A 15,836-nucleotide genomic window follows, 5' to 3' on the forward strand; every position below is an offset into this window, starting at 1 on the left:
CAGGCTCTCTGCTGATTAGAGATCAGCATGTCCTGGGTCGGCTTGGTCTGTTTTAAAGACATGCCTAACTACCACCTGACCGCAACCTTGAACACATCTGTTTGTTTCCTGTACGGAGTTGCTGGTTCTGCAGCGCCCAGCCCTGGGCTGTAACCCAGACCAGGGCACAGCAGGGGGGCTTAGTTCTGAATTGGCAGGGACAGGGATGAGTGTGCTTGTGCTCACCAAGACAAACCACGGATTAGAAATACAGCTTCAGGGCCTCCCCAGTGGCGCTGTGGTTGAGCGCTGGGCTGGGAAGCTGCCCGCAGCCTCTGCAGCGCCGGTTCGATCCCCGGCTGCTCCCCGGCCACCGGAGGAGGGTCCCGCATGGCGCGCAGACCCCTCCTGCCGCCCGCTGCTCCCCTCAGCAGTGTCCTTCGGTCCTTCTGCCTGCTCTGCTCCCCGCTCTGGCTCTGGTGAATTCTCTCACCCTCCCGCGCTTCTGACTGTACCCAGTGCTTGTATAAACAAAACAAACAAACAAACAAATAAATCTTAAAAAAAAAAAAAAAGAAATACAGCTTCAGGGAATAAATAACCACAAAACATATTCTGGCAAAGCACAGCAAATCCAGTTCTTAGAGCAGTAGATACACCGGTTAGCAGAAGGCACAGAGGGGCAGAGAGGGCAGGGCGGGAAGGGGAGCGGGCACTGGCACGCAGGGTTAGTGGAGGGTGAGGGAAGCGCCTGCACACGCGGGCTCGTGAGGCTGTAGCCCCAAGTTACACAGAGGTGGCGAGAACTGACAACCTACGAAAGAAGCACAGCTTCCGAGAGATGAGGTCGGGAAGGGAGGGCAGGGCAGGGCAGGGCAGAGGCAGGAGATGACCCAATGGCCGCCACATGCTTTCAGAAAGTGGAATTGGAGGAGGGACAAAAACAGAGACGCCGGAGCCAAACGGAGCACCAGACAGTGGCAATGACTAGGCTGAAAAGTCTAGAACGGCGTTTGCATTAGCAGGTTATTTTTCCTTTCCCTGAAATGTCTCCATCGCTGCCAGCTATCTTTTCTGCATGTTATTAGCAAACGCTCTTTGGCAATAATAAATGTGCTGGTGGAGTTTGGGCAGGCAGCGCCGTGGGGGAGAGGCGGCGCGTGAAACGACGCCTCTGGAATGACAATCTGCCCGCCTGGCACTTCCCCGGGGGCAGCCAGGGGTGGTGCAGCGTCGCAGGAAGAGGCTCACGGCCCTGCCTCTGCCTTGTGCCCCGGGAGCTGTGCTGGGTGGGCCTGCCCCACCCCAGGGAGCCGCACCCTGACGTGTGCACAGTGACGCTAATGAAAAATACCTGCCAGCCTGATTGCTTATGATGTTTATCCTCGATGGCCACGGAACACTGCTTCTGACAGGGCGCGGGGGGTGTTCCTGCAAAGCTCACCATGTCAAACACGACTTGTACGCCACGGGTGGATTTCCCGTTGCCCGGAGTCTTGAGGGAAGGGCGGCCTGGGATAAATGGACCCCGCGTCCCCTGCACAGACATCGTGGCCTCTTCCCGCCGGCGTCATTTCCTGCCCCCACTCACTGCGGGGACTGGGGGACACGGAGGCCCCGTCCCTCCCGCTGCTGGGGCCCCGGCCCGGGCCTAATGAGCGGCCGTGGGCGGGCAGAGGGCACGGGCGCAGGCCAGTCTGGCTAATTAATGCGGCCGAGTGACCTTCCGTGGCGTGATGAAAACCAGCCTCACGAACGTCAGGCAGACTCAGAGCAGAAGTCACCAAGTCTCTGCCTTTTCCAAGTGTCCTTTTAAAAGAGCGAAAGATCACATTGAAGGAGCAGTTATTTTTCTCATCTAATTCATGCACCTGCCATTTAAAGCTCCCTGAAAACCGCCCTCCTGTCTCCTGGAAAGGAGCTCGGGAGAAGCAGCCAGGTAGGTCCCTCTGGCTCTCCCTGGGGGTTGCACGCCCCTGGCTCCGGCCGGCACCCCCATAAGCTGCATTGTTATATTTAAAACGTGCCTGTAAATAACTTCCTAAATAATTGCCGCATCTTGTTTCTTTGACATACAAAATACTTTTGGAAAAACTCAGGTGGGCTTCCAAAAACATGTTTGCTCAAAGTTATTTTCAGACCAAGCAATTAAAACGTAGTCTGGGTTTTGAACAGCCGAATTTTCTTTAAAAGTGTTTCATCAGGGCCTCCCCGGTGCCCCAGCGGTTGAGCGCTGGGTTGCGAAGCTGCCCGCGGCCTCTGCGGTGCTGGTTTGATCCCCAGCTGCTCCCCGGCCACCGGAGGAGGGTCCCACATGGCGCGCAGACCTCTCCTGCCGCCCGCTGCTCCCCTCAGCAGTGTCCTTCGGTCCTTCTGCCTGCTCTGCTCCCCGCTCTGGCTCTGGTGAATCCTCTCACCCTCCCGCGCTTCTGACTGTACCCAGTGCTTGTGTAAATAAATAAATAAATCTTTAAAAAAATTAAAATCTGATAACATCGTGGACTAGTATATTAGGAATTTTTTGTCTGATGATTCTTGACTGATGTTACTTTTCTGGTGGAAAAATGTCTGCTAGTAAATATTCAAATGAAAATGAGGGAGTTTCAGGCCATAAGAATGTAACGTTAGCACACACCAGAAGGCAGCCTCCAATGGAAGTAATGTCAGCATTTTGCACGATGACACAGAGTTGAGGAGACTAAGAAAGAACTGAACATGAGTTGAATTAAGACACTGAAGATAGCCCCATCGAATCGAAATTGGCCCCGCGCGGGTGCCAGTGCCTGGAGCTGGACCAGCAGGTGTATGAAAACAAAGTGCCCAGAGGTCCGTCCAGCCCGCCTGCCTGCATCACGAAGTCTGAGGGGTGAGAGCCCCTCGGTGGGAAGGGGGTGGCGGTCAGGACATGGTGTGCTGGGCTGAGAGCAGGAATCGGGGGGCTGCAGAGCTCAGCTTTTGTTTCCGAAGCACGTGGCCCACTTGGGTGCGCTACCTGCCGGAATGTCTCCTTCCTCTGTGGTGGCTCCTCGAGTACTCGCCTGACAAGGAGGAGCAGCGCCAGCAGCAGGTGGCTGTGCTGATGCTGGAGACATGGCACCACGATCCGTGTTTCTCTGGACAGTGACACTGTCTGACAACAGAACCTCCCCACAGGAAGGCGGCATAGTGGGCAGCCTGGCCTCCGCGGCCCTGGGGGCGGAGGTGCAATGCTTGGCCAACCTTTGCCGCCTATTCCTATGGAACCAGTGCTGGTGCTTATTTTTGTCTTTTATTTTTTTAATCAGGTCCACCCAAACTTTGTTTTGCTGGCTCAGTTATCCCTGAACCAGGGTCTCTCTCTCTGGTCTGTCTTATCCTGTCTGCCTTCGGCCGATCCACTGCAGTGTCCACACCCGATTGTCCACGTGGTCCTGTAGGTGGGTTCTTCCTTAGTGGCTCCCCTCCTGCCCACTTCCTCTTAGCTGCCACCATGTCGTGGGCTTGGATGGATTATGCATTCATTCACGGAAGGTGCTGGAAGCCTGGGCTTCTGCCCTGGCACCACCCTGGGATGCTGGGTGACTTTGTTGTGTTTTTTTAGATTTTTAAAAAAAATTTATTTATGCATACAAGAACTGGGGTGCAGGCCAGAGATGTGGGGGTGAGACAATTCACCAGAGACAGAGTGGGGACCAGAACTGGCAGAAATACACTGCTGAGGGGAGCAGCGGGTGAGACAGTAGAGGTCTGCTGCGCCATGCGCATCAGCCCCCTGACCAGGGCTCAGACTTTGAATCAGCTATGAACTTCTTCCTGGTTCACCTTCACTGTCTGTCAAGAGGAACTGAAAGAACAACATTAACGACATGTTATTTGTTGTCAGAGAAGGAGCCCAGGGGTTGATAGCTCAGTCAGGATGGACAGTGGTGGCTCCAAGCCAGAGCAGAAGACCAGGGCCTTGGAGGAATGTTTAAAGCGTTCTATTTGTGCTGGACACTGTTCTGGTGCTACACCCAGGCTTGCTGTGGGTGACACCAAGCTCACAAAGAATGATGGGAGTATTGCAGAACTCATCACATTGGAAGGCCCTGCAACACAGTCTGAAGGGCGGTTAGAGCTCAAACACAAGATTGTGTTTATATTAAATTCATTATTGTCGTTACAGCACATGAAAGTGCTTTGTTAATGTGAGAATATTAACTGTTCCTCAATCCAGTTACTAATCACTTAGGGCTTATGGTTCTTAAGTGTTTGGAAAATATTCCTATCACTGTTTAATCCCCAGGACTTCTTCCTGTTAGAGTAGCATTATATATTTTTACAAGGTTTAAACAGTAAAGAATATTTAAAAAAGCAGTATCAGGTTTGTCCAGATCTGTTTATTTTCCATGTTCTAATTGGATTGCCAAGCTCCCAAGTGTTTGAATCCTCACTACATGTCAACAAGGGGACTCCTGTTTGTAAAAAGAAAGAAACATCAATTTCTTGCATATGGTTAGATAATGGCCAACTAGGTGAGAGCTGATGATTGGTTGGCAAACAACTCCATATATCATATATATATGTGTTTGTGTGTGTGTGTGTATGTATATACACATATATATGTATTTATTGAGGTATCTCCAAATTGAAGATCCTGTAAAGAGACCAAGGACCTTAGAGGAATACCTACTTGTTTTGTCCATACTAAATGACCTATGTCACTTGCTTGTTCAATTAATAAACTATTTAATGAAAAACAAACATATTAAATGTTTCCTCTTTGCAGGCAATATTGTAGTCATTGAAGAAACAATAGGAAAGCAGTTGTTTTTTCCCTGAGGAAGCTTAAAACCCATATCATAGAACTCTGCTTCTTTCCATCAAAATTTCTCCCAAAGCTGAGGCATTAGTTGTTTATTGTGAGAACTAAATATTATTTTGGACTTTGGAGTGGCTGAGCAACTAAACTTTGTCCAACTTATTGTCCATGGGAAGTGTTATGAATGTGACTTTGAACTGAGCTGAATGGGGGTGCAGTGGTGCCATCTGGCTAAAGGACTGCTTCTGAGATAAACACATTTTCTATAAGAGTCAAAAAATTAAGCAATTTATGGTCTCAGAAGTATGGATGGAGACTGAGGGAAATATGTTCTATAAATATCACTATAACTACCAAAATCTGTTTGGGGTCTTCCTATTCCCCTCTGAAGCTCTGCCCCAAGCATTAGAAAAATCTGAATTCGAAAGGAAAATCTCAGCTTTTGGATTTCTTCCAAATTTGTCATATTTTAGCGGCCCCGGAGAATTTTCTCGGATTCTTCATGTGCTTCACAGCATCTGAGCATTAGGAATATTTTTGTATCAATTTTTAGTTCACAGAAAGTTGGAATGTTACCAGAATAATTGTCACATCTATAGCGTCTGCTTATTTGCCTTCTTTATACATTTTCCAAGTAGGATTGTGAGAGCAGAGCAGGATTCTGAGGTTTTATTGATGTACAAAATAAGAGACCTATACCCTTTAGTTTACAAAACTCCTAAAAAATAATAATGATTTTATGTGTTGAGTTATTATTGTGGATTGAGGTGTACACTCTGCAATGCTCTTATCTTCCTCTTGCGACCGCTTTCGCTGCATCCCATTATCCTCGTTTTCATTATCCTTGAGGTATTTTCTTAGGCTTCTGCTTTAATTTCCTCTTTAACCCAATAGGTATTAGGCAGCACGTTGTTTAGTTTCCATGTATATATGGGTTTGGTCTATTTTTTTCTATGGTTAATTTCTAGCTTTATGACATATGGTCAAAAGGTATTTACGATGATTTCAATCTGCGGTTTTATTGACAATTGGTTTGTGTCCCAACATATGATCATGTGTAGTTGAAAAAATGTATATGAGGAAGTTTTGGGGTAGTCTTTCAGTGTCTGTTAAGGCCAATTGGTCTAGTGTCTCATTTAAAGCTATATTTTTCTTATTTATTCTCTGTCATTGATCGGTCCATACTTATAGGGCAGAGTATCAAAATCCCCTAGCATTAGTGTGTTGTTGTCAATATCTCTCTTTAGTTCTATTAAAAATTGCCATATGTATCTTAGTGCTCCATCATTTGGTACATATATATTTATAAATGTTATTATCTTGTTGTATTAGGTCCTTAGTCATATCCATCATGTCCATCTCTATCTCTTTATTGCCTTTTTTATTGGAAAACTATTTTATCTGACATAAGTATATCTATTGCTAACTTTTCTTGATCACCTTTAGCTCTTTGGATTGTCCTCTAGCCTTCAACTCTAAGTCTGTGCTTGTCTTTACTGATAAGATGAGTTTCCCATAGGCAGCTCTCTGGACTGGTGGACTTTGTTAGGAAATTCACTTAGCCACTCCATAACTTACAACTGGTGAATTCAAGTCATTGAGATTTAAGGTGAATGTTATGTATGTATTACCATTTTGTTACTTAAAAACATCTTTCTTGGTTTGTCTTTTTATTTTCGAACATCTTTCATATTTTGTTTAGTTTCCATTTCTATTGTCTTATATGTCACTTCTATTGATTTTTGTTTGAAGGTTCTGCTGAGGTTAGTATATGATGAACTGTTTTGTGTCCCATTGACAGTCTTGTGTCAGGTTGTTCTGATGGGTCACGTATTCTACTTTTCTCCAGTATATTGTATAATTTAGATATCTGTAACCTTTATATTTGTTTTTGCTGTTGCTTTCTAATAGAACCTTTCTATTTCTTTCATGTCCAACTTGGTGTTGATATATTTTTCTAATTTTTGCTTTTCTGTGAAACTCCTTACCATAATAGTCTTACAAGATAAAGTATTCTAGGCTGTAGTTAATTTATTATTCGCTCATTTATTTATTTTTGTAAGTATCTTCTGCCATTTCCTCTCACTTGTAAGGTTTCCACTGAATACTCCACAGACAGACTATTAGGGGTTCCTTTATAGCCTATTTATTCTTGTTTCTCTAGATACTTTCAATGTTCTGTCCTTTACATTGGCTTTCAACAGTTTCATTACAATATGTCTTGGGGTGTGGTGGATCTAGTATTACACTGTGTGGAGTTCTTTGGGATTTTTGGATCAGGAAGTCTGGTTCATTTCCCAGAGTGAGGTGGTTCTTAACAATTGTTTCCTTAAGTAAATTTCCCATGCCTATCTCTTATCCTCTGGACCCCCCCACCCATAATTTGGACATTATTTGTGATTTCTTTTTAGCTTATCACAAAGAGCTCTTACACTATTTTCAATGTTTTAATTTATTTTTTCTCTTTGTTGTTCTTTCTGTGCTTTTATATTCATCTTCATTGCTGTGCTTACAGGCTCACCAATTCTCTTCACTATTTATATTTGTCTACTGTTGAGGCCCTCTATTATACTTTTTAATTTGGAATATAGTATTTTAGCTCTACTAATTTTATTTGTAATAGTCTCAGATTGCCTCAATCTTTATTTTGTTCCTATTTTTCATTGCCCACTCTTTTTCTTAATTAAATTAGCATTGTCATAACTATTACCTTAAACTCTTCCTCTTCCACAGGTCTTCTGAATCAAAATGTCTCTCTTTTTTCATCCAGTATTTGTGTTATGTTATGTGTTTTCATTCTTTTATGGGTTGTGATGAAGTTTCCTTTTCTTAAATCTTCATGCCTTAATAAATTGAGCTATGACTCTCCTACCAAAAAAAATGAATATAATCTTATATATTTTACCTAGGATATTTAGGTGTTTATTCCTTCACAGACTGCCACCTGTACCTTTGCAGAAACCTGGGGCATTGGAGTCAGTTAGTGGAAATAGGTAGGCGTGAGCTGTTGCAGGTCAGGGCACAGGTCACTCTGGCGAGCATCTGGAGGTCAAATTTCCTATAGTGCTGTCGGCACCAATTTTGTGTCGTCAGAATCCACTGTGATTCTCTCCCCAAGCCAATTCCTTGGCATATAAATGTCTCTTACAGTCTGGTGCCTGCCTCAACCTCTAGGCTGTGGCTGAGGACTAGATGTAGCACTGGGTGAGAACTAGAGTTGAGACACAGTCCCAAGATAGAGAATGTTTTCTTTGCTTTTGAAGTGTGGAGTCTGGGATTCTCGATCCTGTTGCTAATCTCCAGGTGCTTGACCTCTGGCTAGTAAGCATACTCAGTTGTCTGGGTTTTCTAATATCAGGGCTGGGGGGGCACGGGGAGGGCCTTGGAGGGAGGATAAGAGCCCATGTTTCTAATGGCTCAGCCTCAGGCTGCAAGTAGTAACTATAAGAAGACACAGGCAGTGGGATCTGGCTCTCCTTGCTGGTTCAGGCTCCAGCTTTTCTAGATCAGAAGCCTCAGGCTCAAGCTAGTAGATAGACCTCACCTTTAATGTAGTAGCTCTCCAGTGGCACATGCTGGCTTTGCACCAACTTCTCCCTTTTCCAGGATATAAAACCCCAGGGATGTGCCCTTGAGCTAGTACCAGCAGGGGTGCTCCGTACAGAAGCCACTCCTCCCTGTCATGGATTATACTGCCCTGCTATTTGCTTTAAACACAATTAATTTAATTTTGTCTTAACACTGTTCCTGATGTATGTGATGATCAGGTTTATCTTTCAGGAGTAGTTTTCTTTGTTCTGTTATAATTTGGCTATAATTAAGTGGAGGGGGGAACCCTGGAGACTCCACTCTTTGCCACCATCTTGCCAGACTCCCCCAGAGTCAACTTCGTAGTTGGTGAAGTTATGCCAGTGACACACGTGGAGACTGAAGATTAGGGAGAAAAAAAATTGCCAGAAATCACACAACTAATAGATCACTTCAGGCTTGAGTCCATCTGACTTTCAGTTCAGTGTTCCCCTTCCACATCCTCTGGCTCCCGTGGAGCATCTCAGGCATTGAGGTTATGGCTGTTTATATCTGTTCATTCACTCATTCATCTCTGTTTCCCCTCAGCTCCTCACCTTTTCAGTTCCCAGTCATGTTCTCTACATGTACTAGGGTCAAAGCACTGTAGGAGGCATTTCTATAAATAAAAAGATAAGGACAAGCCTGTCGCTGCACTAAAGAATTTCTGAATTAAGCTGGACGATCAGATACATGTTCATGCACACGCACACACACATGTACATACCACGCAACTTCCAATCCTGACCATTGCAATAAGAGCATGGCCAGCAAAGTTTGTTTGGATTCTGATGAGTGAGGAGGGCTTTCTTTATCCAGAGTGATCACTTGAAGCCCGTAAGCATAGGAAGAGAAGTTTTATCTGACCAAATTCTTGAGAATCCTTGAAAGGAACACAAAGTGGATAAAAACCTCAGGCTCGGGGACGATGCTAATCTCAGCGTTTCTCCCTGTTGCAAAGTGCAGGCCTCACGTGCCCACACCTGCTTGTACTCAGATCTTGATGTGAGTTGGTTTGAAGTGACTTAGGCTAAGGTTTTTCAGCTGCTGGAAACTGACGTGATGACTGATAGCGACGGAGTAGCTATTAGTCCAGTTAGAGTGGAGGATTGTCAGCTGTTACTGCTTAGGGAACAACCACAGACTGTCAGTGCCAAACCTCAATAAGCATCTCTTCAGGCCACAGGGCGTTGGAGGTCCCAGCCCTGAGCCCGACGGGAGGGCGCTTCTCTCGCGGAGGGCGGCGGCAGTAGGCTTTCTCTGTGGCTGGCCCCGGGTCGGTGCCCGGCGTGCTGTCCCTGCCTGGGCTGAAGGAGGTGGAAGCCACCCGGGGGTACTCTTTGATTGGCTGCCGCCATGGTGCACACTCTTGAAGGAGATAGTCAGGTGTGTTCTATTCAGCAGGTAGCTGTGAGAGACTGAAAGATTCTGTAGCACCTGCCAGAAATTCTTGGAGCCGCTTGGAGAGGCTGCAGGAAAGGGAGTGATTTACCAATTAGAGATGGGTATTTCTGAGTTGATCTAGTTACTCATGGCTCCTTACAGGATGTACCTGGGCCGGGGGCGGGGGTTCAGGGGTGGACACTGTTGATGCACTTAGGAAACAGGATAATCACAGTGGGGTGGGAGGGAAGGCTTGGTTGTGGGATAACGTGGGGGCCAGTGGTACTTTGACACAAGCAGGGGATCAGGAAGGATTGCATGAGGGGACAGAGAATGACAAACCATGACCACTGCTGAGCACACAGCAGGTTTAGATCGAGCACACAGTAGGACAGACAGAACTGTGAGACTGGAAGCTGGAGGGCGAGGGTATCGGTGCATCAGAGGTCAGCGCACGGGGTGGGGAAGAGGTCAGAAGGGGACTGGGGACAGGAGGCCTCACCTGGGCTTCCAGAGGCCAGGGGCCGACACCATGCAGCTGTGTGCCTCCTGGGAGGGGCGGTGACAGTGTGGGGTCGGGGGGAGGGGCAGAGCCTGCTGTTGTTACCGGTATTGCATGGTGTGGTTTGAGCTTCCTGAGATGAGAACTGAGGTGCAGGGGCTTATGGAGAGAGCAAGGTCCAAGCAGGGCTCTTTCCAGCAGCTACACAAAAACTGGGGTTCCATTTCAGGGAGTCTAGGTTTTGTCCCAGCAAATAATCAACTCCGCCCTACCGAAGTGTAAACGCTCCTGCCCGTGCTCGTGGCTGTGCAGAGGGTCAGCCCCTTGCTGGGGCCCCGGAATTGCTGGCCAGTGGGAAGCAGCTGCTGGGGGCAGCAAAGCTCGCGGGACCCACCGGCAGCGACACTGAGACTCCAGCGCAGAGCGCCCCGTAGCTGGTGGCCACGTGTCCGGGCTCTCAGAGACAGAAACAAATGCCAGCCCTGAAGGGTGACATGGTCGGAACCATCGCTCCGGAGGGAACCGGTTGTGAGGAAACTCCCCCGAGCCAGCTGCGGCCAGCACTCCCCTCCCTGCTGGAGCTGCGGCCCCCACTGTGCCTTGGCCTCCTCCGGGGCTGCTGTGGGTCCCTGGCTGGAGGGCGCGCACCCCAGTGTCCGGGCCTGCACAGACCTGCAGCTGCAGGGGGCCCTGCACTCCCAAGCTGAGCCCAGCCCCGCCGCACTTGAGTCTGAACCTTGTCTTTCTCCTCCCACCCAGAACTGCGACCTGGACCAGCAGAGCATCGTCCACATGGTGCTGCGGCCCCAGAACCAAAGTGAACGAGGGGGCACCCCCGGAGGGGACGGCCCTGCAAAGGCCGCGGGGGGCTCAGCCCGCGAGCCCCAGAGCCTGACGCGTGTGGACCTCAGCAGCTCCGTGCTCCCGGCCGACTCGGTGGGGCTGGCCGTGATCCTGAAGGAGGACGCCGGGGCTGCCCTGCCAGCTGCACAGCCAGGTAATGGTCCTCCTGATGGGGGTGCTTGGCTCCAAAGTGTCCTCTGAAGTCAGGTCGGCGGGGACGGCCTCTCGTGGAGATGCAGGCGAAGCTCTGACTAGAAGGAGAATGTGCTTAGACGTCAGATTCGAGCTGAGCACTTCGTGAGCACAAAACAAGGTTTTCCTACTGACAGTGGACACTAGGGATGGAAAAGGCACTGGGATCATGACGATGGTGCTTGTTTTTTGGGGAGCTCGGGGTGGTAGAGACACCTTGGTCTAGGGCCGGGATATATGGCCAAGGTCCCACGCGCCCCCCTCCCCTTTTGCCTGTCTTTTCTTCACTTGTGTTCCTGAGACGTGCCTTGGTGGATGTTTCCGATAATGTAGAGAAATTTCAAGAAGTAGATGTTCTGGCCCATCTTGGCCACGTGATGCTGCTGGAAGTGTTTTGTCTTGTTGCCTTTTTTTTTTAATTGTGTCATGGTTGGTTGGTTTGGTTGTTTCAAAACCTAAGCACAAAGGGAGCGGCTCTGTTGGCGGGAATGTGAACTGGTGTCACGTTTTGAGGGAGGTGAGCAGATTTACCTTAAGGGACTAAAACTGTAGAGACCCTCTCTAGAGGCGATATTGGTCCTTTGCAGGACCCAAGGCAACTTCCTCCACTGCCCACAGCGGCTTTTGCGTAAGAAGATTCCCCCCGCTCCCTGCGCACCCACCCACTCCCAAAATGCTTCTCTTTGGCAAGGATGAAGATTCCTTTATTATTCTAACAGTATGAGTATGTTTTCCTTAGTCTTTCATTCCACAAATCTAAGTAAATGTAACAGTATATAGAATTCTTGTTGGCGGTGAGCCATGGAGAACAGCAAATGGCAATGACTTACAAGGTAAAAGTTCGTTTCTCTCCCACACAGATAACTGAAGGGAAAGGCAGACCTTTCCCAAGGTCAGAGAATCCTAGACAGAAGCGGCGAGATGGAGGCCCGAGATAACAAGAAATGCCACCTGCCAAAATTAAAAATAATTTAATAACATTTTAAAAAATGATAAAGGAGACTGCAGGAAAGAGAAGGAAAATTTTCAGGGACAAGTGAAAGAAACAGCACACTCTTCACTTGGACTTATTTTTTTTTTATTTTATTGACGTAAAAAAACGCTGCATTATAACAGTGTATATTTCGGAAGCTCTTCGTTGAGAATAAACATGTGTATGTAAGTTCACGGCCAAAGGTCCAAATCTGTCATCCTCTGTCCTGATGTACCCACCCCCGCCTGCCTGGTGGCCACTGATTTTTCTTGTGGCCACAGGATATTCTTGTCCTGTTTGGGTCATCTCTGTTGTTTGCACCACATGCCCCTGTGAGTGGAATCACAACGGTTTGTCTTTGTTCTGATTATTTCACTGAGTGCAGCTCTTCTCCGCCCACCCATGCCCCCACTTCTCTCGGGGGTCTCCATGAATATGGCCTCCGGCCCCCTGTTTCTCACTCACCTGCGGGTGGGCTGCTGGCAGCTGCCTGTGCCTGGAGGGTGCACTGACCGGCATTGCTTACAGGGCGGGGGGCTGGGGGTTGCAGGAGGTGGTGACACTCATGTGGATGAGGTTGTTGCCATCTTCAGCCGTGCAAAAGCCACGGCTGGATGCCATGATGAGTTCGGAAGGTTAATGACAATGGATAGGCGTCATGGCGGATTCTGGTGGGGAGCTCCAAATTCCAGAACTTTTGGTGACTGAGAGTGCTTATGGTTAACTTTCAGTCATGTCTGCTTCCTTTCTCCTGTGGGGTTTCAGTGCACCCCACTATACCTTCTTAAGTGCTTGGAGGAGGAGGAGGTGGGGGGCACTAGAAGGAGTGAGCGTGGCCTTCTCTGTGTGAGGGGGAGGGGAGCTTGGTGCAGCCAAGGCCACCGTCCCCTGACAGAGGCTGGGTGTTGGCTGGGGGCACTGAGCTCAGGGGCTGCCCTCTGCCCTCTGCCCCTTTGTTCTGGCCCATCTTGGCCACATGATGCTGCTGGAAGTGTTTTGTCTTGTTGCTTTTTTTTTTTAGTTTTGTCATGTTTGGTTGGTTTGGTTGTTTCAAAACATAAGCACAAAGGGAGCGGCTCTGTTGGCGGGAATGTGAACTGGTGTCATGTTTTGAGGGAGGTGAGCAGATTTACTTTAAGGGACTAAAACTGCAGAGACCCTCTGCCCCAGCACCCCCACTCAGGCATCTCTCCAAGGGACGTGAAACCACACGCCCCACAGCGTTTATTGTGGCTTTGTTCACAGTGGCCAGGCCATGGCTACCTGAGCACCACAGACAGGACTGGACCAAGAGGACGGGGTCTGTCCACACAGCAGAATACTGATCAGCCACAAGGAAAGACAAAATACTGCCATTTTCAGGGAAATGGAAGGCATGTAGGGAATGGTGTGTAGTAAAGTGAGTCAGAATGACAAACACGAATACTAGACATTTACACAGCAGATGAGCTGACAAAGCAAAATACTTATGAACACCGGCAGACATTACAGACCAAGTGAGAGCTCTGAGGTTAAGGGGGGCCGGAGGGGGGAGGGACACAGTGTGCAAGGAGGGGGAAGGGAAATAAAAAGGAAGGAAGCAGCCATATAGGTAGATTTAGGTATAATAGGGAGAAAGATCTGGCACAGACACAGAAGGCTCTCCAGGGTACATTGCTGAACAGAAGAAAGAAAAATGTGAGGTCTTAAGGGAAATAGCATCAGCTGTGAACATTGTGCCTGTGCCCTAGACTCAGCCTGCTCTGAGGTGAAGCATTTATGTGAGGGAGGAAGAAAAATATTTATGACAATAAAGCAAATAAAAATGAACTGTGGGTTGTGGGGGGACACACTGCTGCTTGTTAAAGTCCAGTGTGGTGCCGGCTGGGACCTGAGGTCGCCTCTGCAGAGTGGTTTTGTGATGGAAAGGGGGCAGGGATGGCCAGACCAACTAGAGCTGACCAGGACCTGTGCCCTCCTGAGCATGGGCCTCTTACCCCGAAGTGGGCAGCCCTCTCTGGGAGGCCCTGATGAATCCTGCCCTGGGGAAAGAGGTTCCGGGGACACTGGACAGGTGCCAGGTGGTGAGCCTCGGCTTGACAGAGGGAGCCCCGGTGGGGAGTTTGCAGCCGGTGAGGTCCACCTGGGCCCCCCAAGCATCCAGGCAGAGAGTGTGCCCAGGATGCAGGCCAGCTGCTCGTTCTGTTTTCTTGATTTGCTTAGAAGGAAGGTAAAGAAAATAACTATAAATTAAGTGGTATAAATACTCCTACAACAAACTCTTAAAATGTTCTGAATGTGTTTGGAATAAATAAATGCTGGTGGGGATTTTTGGGGACTTATGTCGAGGTGTTATTTGTATGACTGGTCGCTTCCACATACCTTACAGATAATGTCGGAATCTTCCTTCCATCTATGTAATGAAAATACGAATTAGCAAATGTCCATTTTATAATAGAAATTGAAACCCTCAAGACAAGTAAACCACATATCAGGACCTTCTCTTCTAAATCACTTTCTAGGTAATTCTACAGATTCAGGCCCAAATGCCTACACCTTCCACATCTATTAAACTAGGTTTAATTTTCCAAGCGATACCCCTGATGCTCTGTAAGATCTTGAATATCCTTCCTCAATCCCCCAAGATTCAATTAAATTGACTCCCTTTGTTGGCAGAGGTATGAGTGGGGCTCTGAGTCTTTGAAAGTTAATGCTCATGTATAGAATTAAACCAGAATATCCAGTCCATGAAGGGAATTGTAGCTGGCTTCGTGTAGGAAGGGCATCAAGTGGCCATTCATCTTTCTAATGGATTCAAGGAAAATTCCATGAGTCTGAATGTTTTTATATCCTCGGTGTCATGTCAGCAGACGCGCAGTGCTGTTGTTGGAAATGCCTCAGGGAGAGGTGACAGGCCTTTGTTTCTCATCCCTGTGCTGAGGCCCAGGACCCCAGGGGGTGGGGTGCCCTTGATGCGGGTACCAGCCTAGTGCGGGTGAGGGGGCCCTGGAGTTAGGCTGCCAGAGCCACATCCCACCTCTCTTCTCGCCAGCTCCGTGACCTTGTCCACGACCTTGGCTCACCAGCTCCGCGACCTTGTCCACGACCTTGGCGCCTTGCAGCATGGTCTGAACATCAGCAGTGGCACCAACTGGGAGTTTGTCTGAGATGTAGCCTCTTCACTCCCATCCCAGACCTGCTGACTCCAAAAGTGCATCTTAACAAGGTTAAATGTGAATCTTGTTAAGTATGACTCTTGCACATTAAAGTCTGAGAAGCACTGATGTTCTTAATGAGCTCGACCTCTGGTTGCCCCTTTATACCATCACAGTAACGAATCACCGACCTCGTCGAGCTGACGCAGGCTGCTTCACGACCAGGGCTGGAAAGGTACCTGCATCGGACACTAAACCCTGAATAGCTGGGAGCCTTTCTTGTTCAGCTCACGCGTTCCAAGGGCCCAGGGTGTAGCCTGGGCTTCCAGATCCAGCCAAGCTGACAGATCTGGGCCTCCCTGCTTCGATCCAGAAAAAACAGGGGCTGGCCTCACTGCATCTCCGGAGACATCCGCCTTTCAAGACGCCTGCTGCTGGCTCTGGTTTTGCAGTTGTGGTTATTATCTTTTTAAAAATCTTTTT

At 48.3% G+C, this 15,836-nt stretch overlaps 1 protein-coding gene across 1 annotated transcript in view; it reads left to right on the forward strand.

Annotated features, from left to right (window-relative positions):
* The window catches only part of PRKN (parkin RBR E3 ubiquitin protein ligase), a gene marked incomplete at both ends in the record, with an annotated part of 806,365 nt that overhangs the window by 132,981 nt on the left and 657,548 nt on the right, over positions 1-15,836 (forward strand). The window contains one exon of the mRNA XM_084228791.1: positions 10,971-11,208. Coding sequence (XP_084084917.1) covers positions 10,971-11,208 — 238 coding nt within the window. The remainder of the gene's footprint in view (positions 1-10,970; positions 11,209-15,836) is intronic.

This window comes from Talpa europaea (assembly GCF_964194135.1).
Source record: "Talpa europaea genome assembly, chromosome: 2".
Classification (NCBI taxonomy): domain Eukaryota; kingdom Metazoa; phylum Chordata; class Mammalia; order Eulipotyphla; family Talpidae; genus Talpa; species Talpa europaea.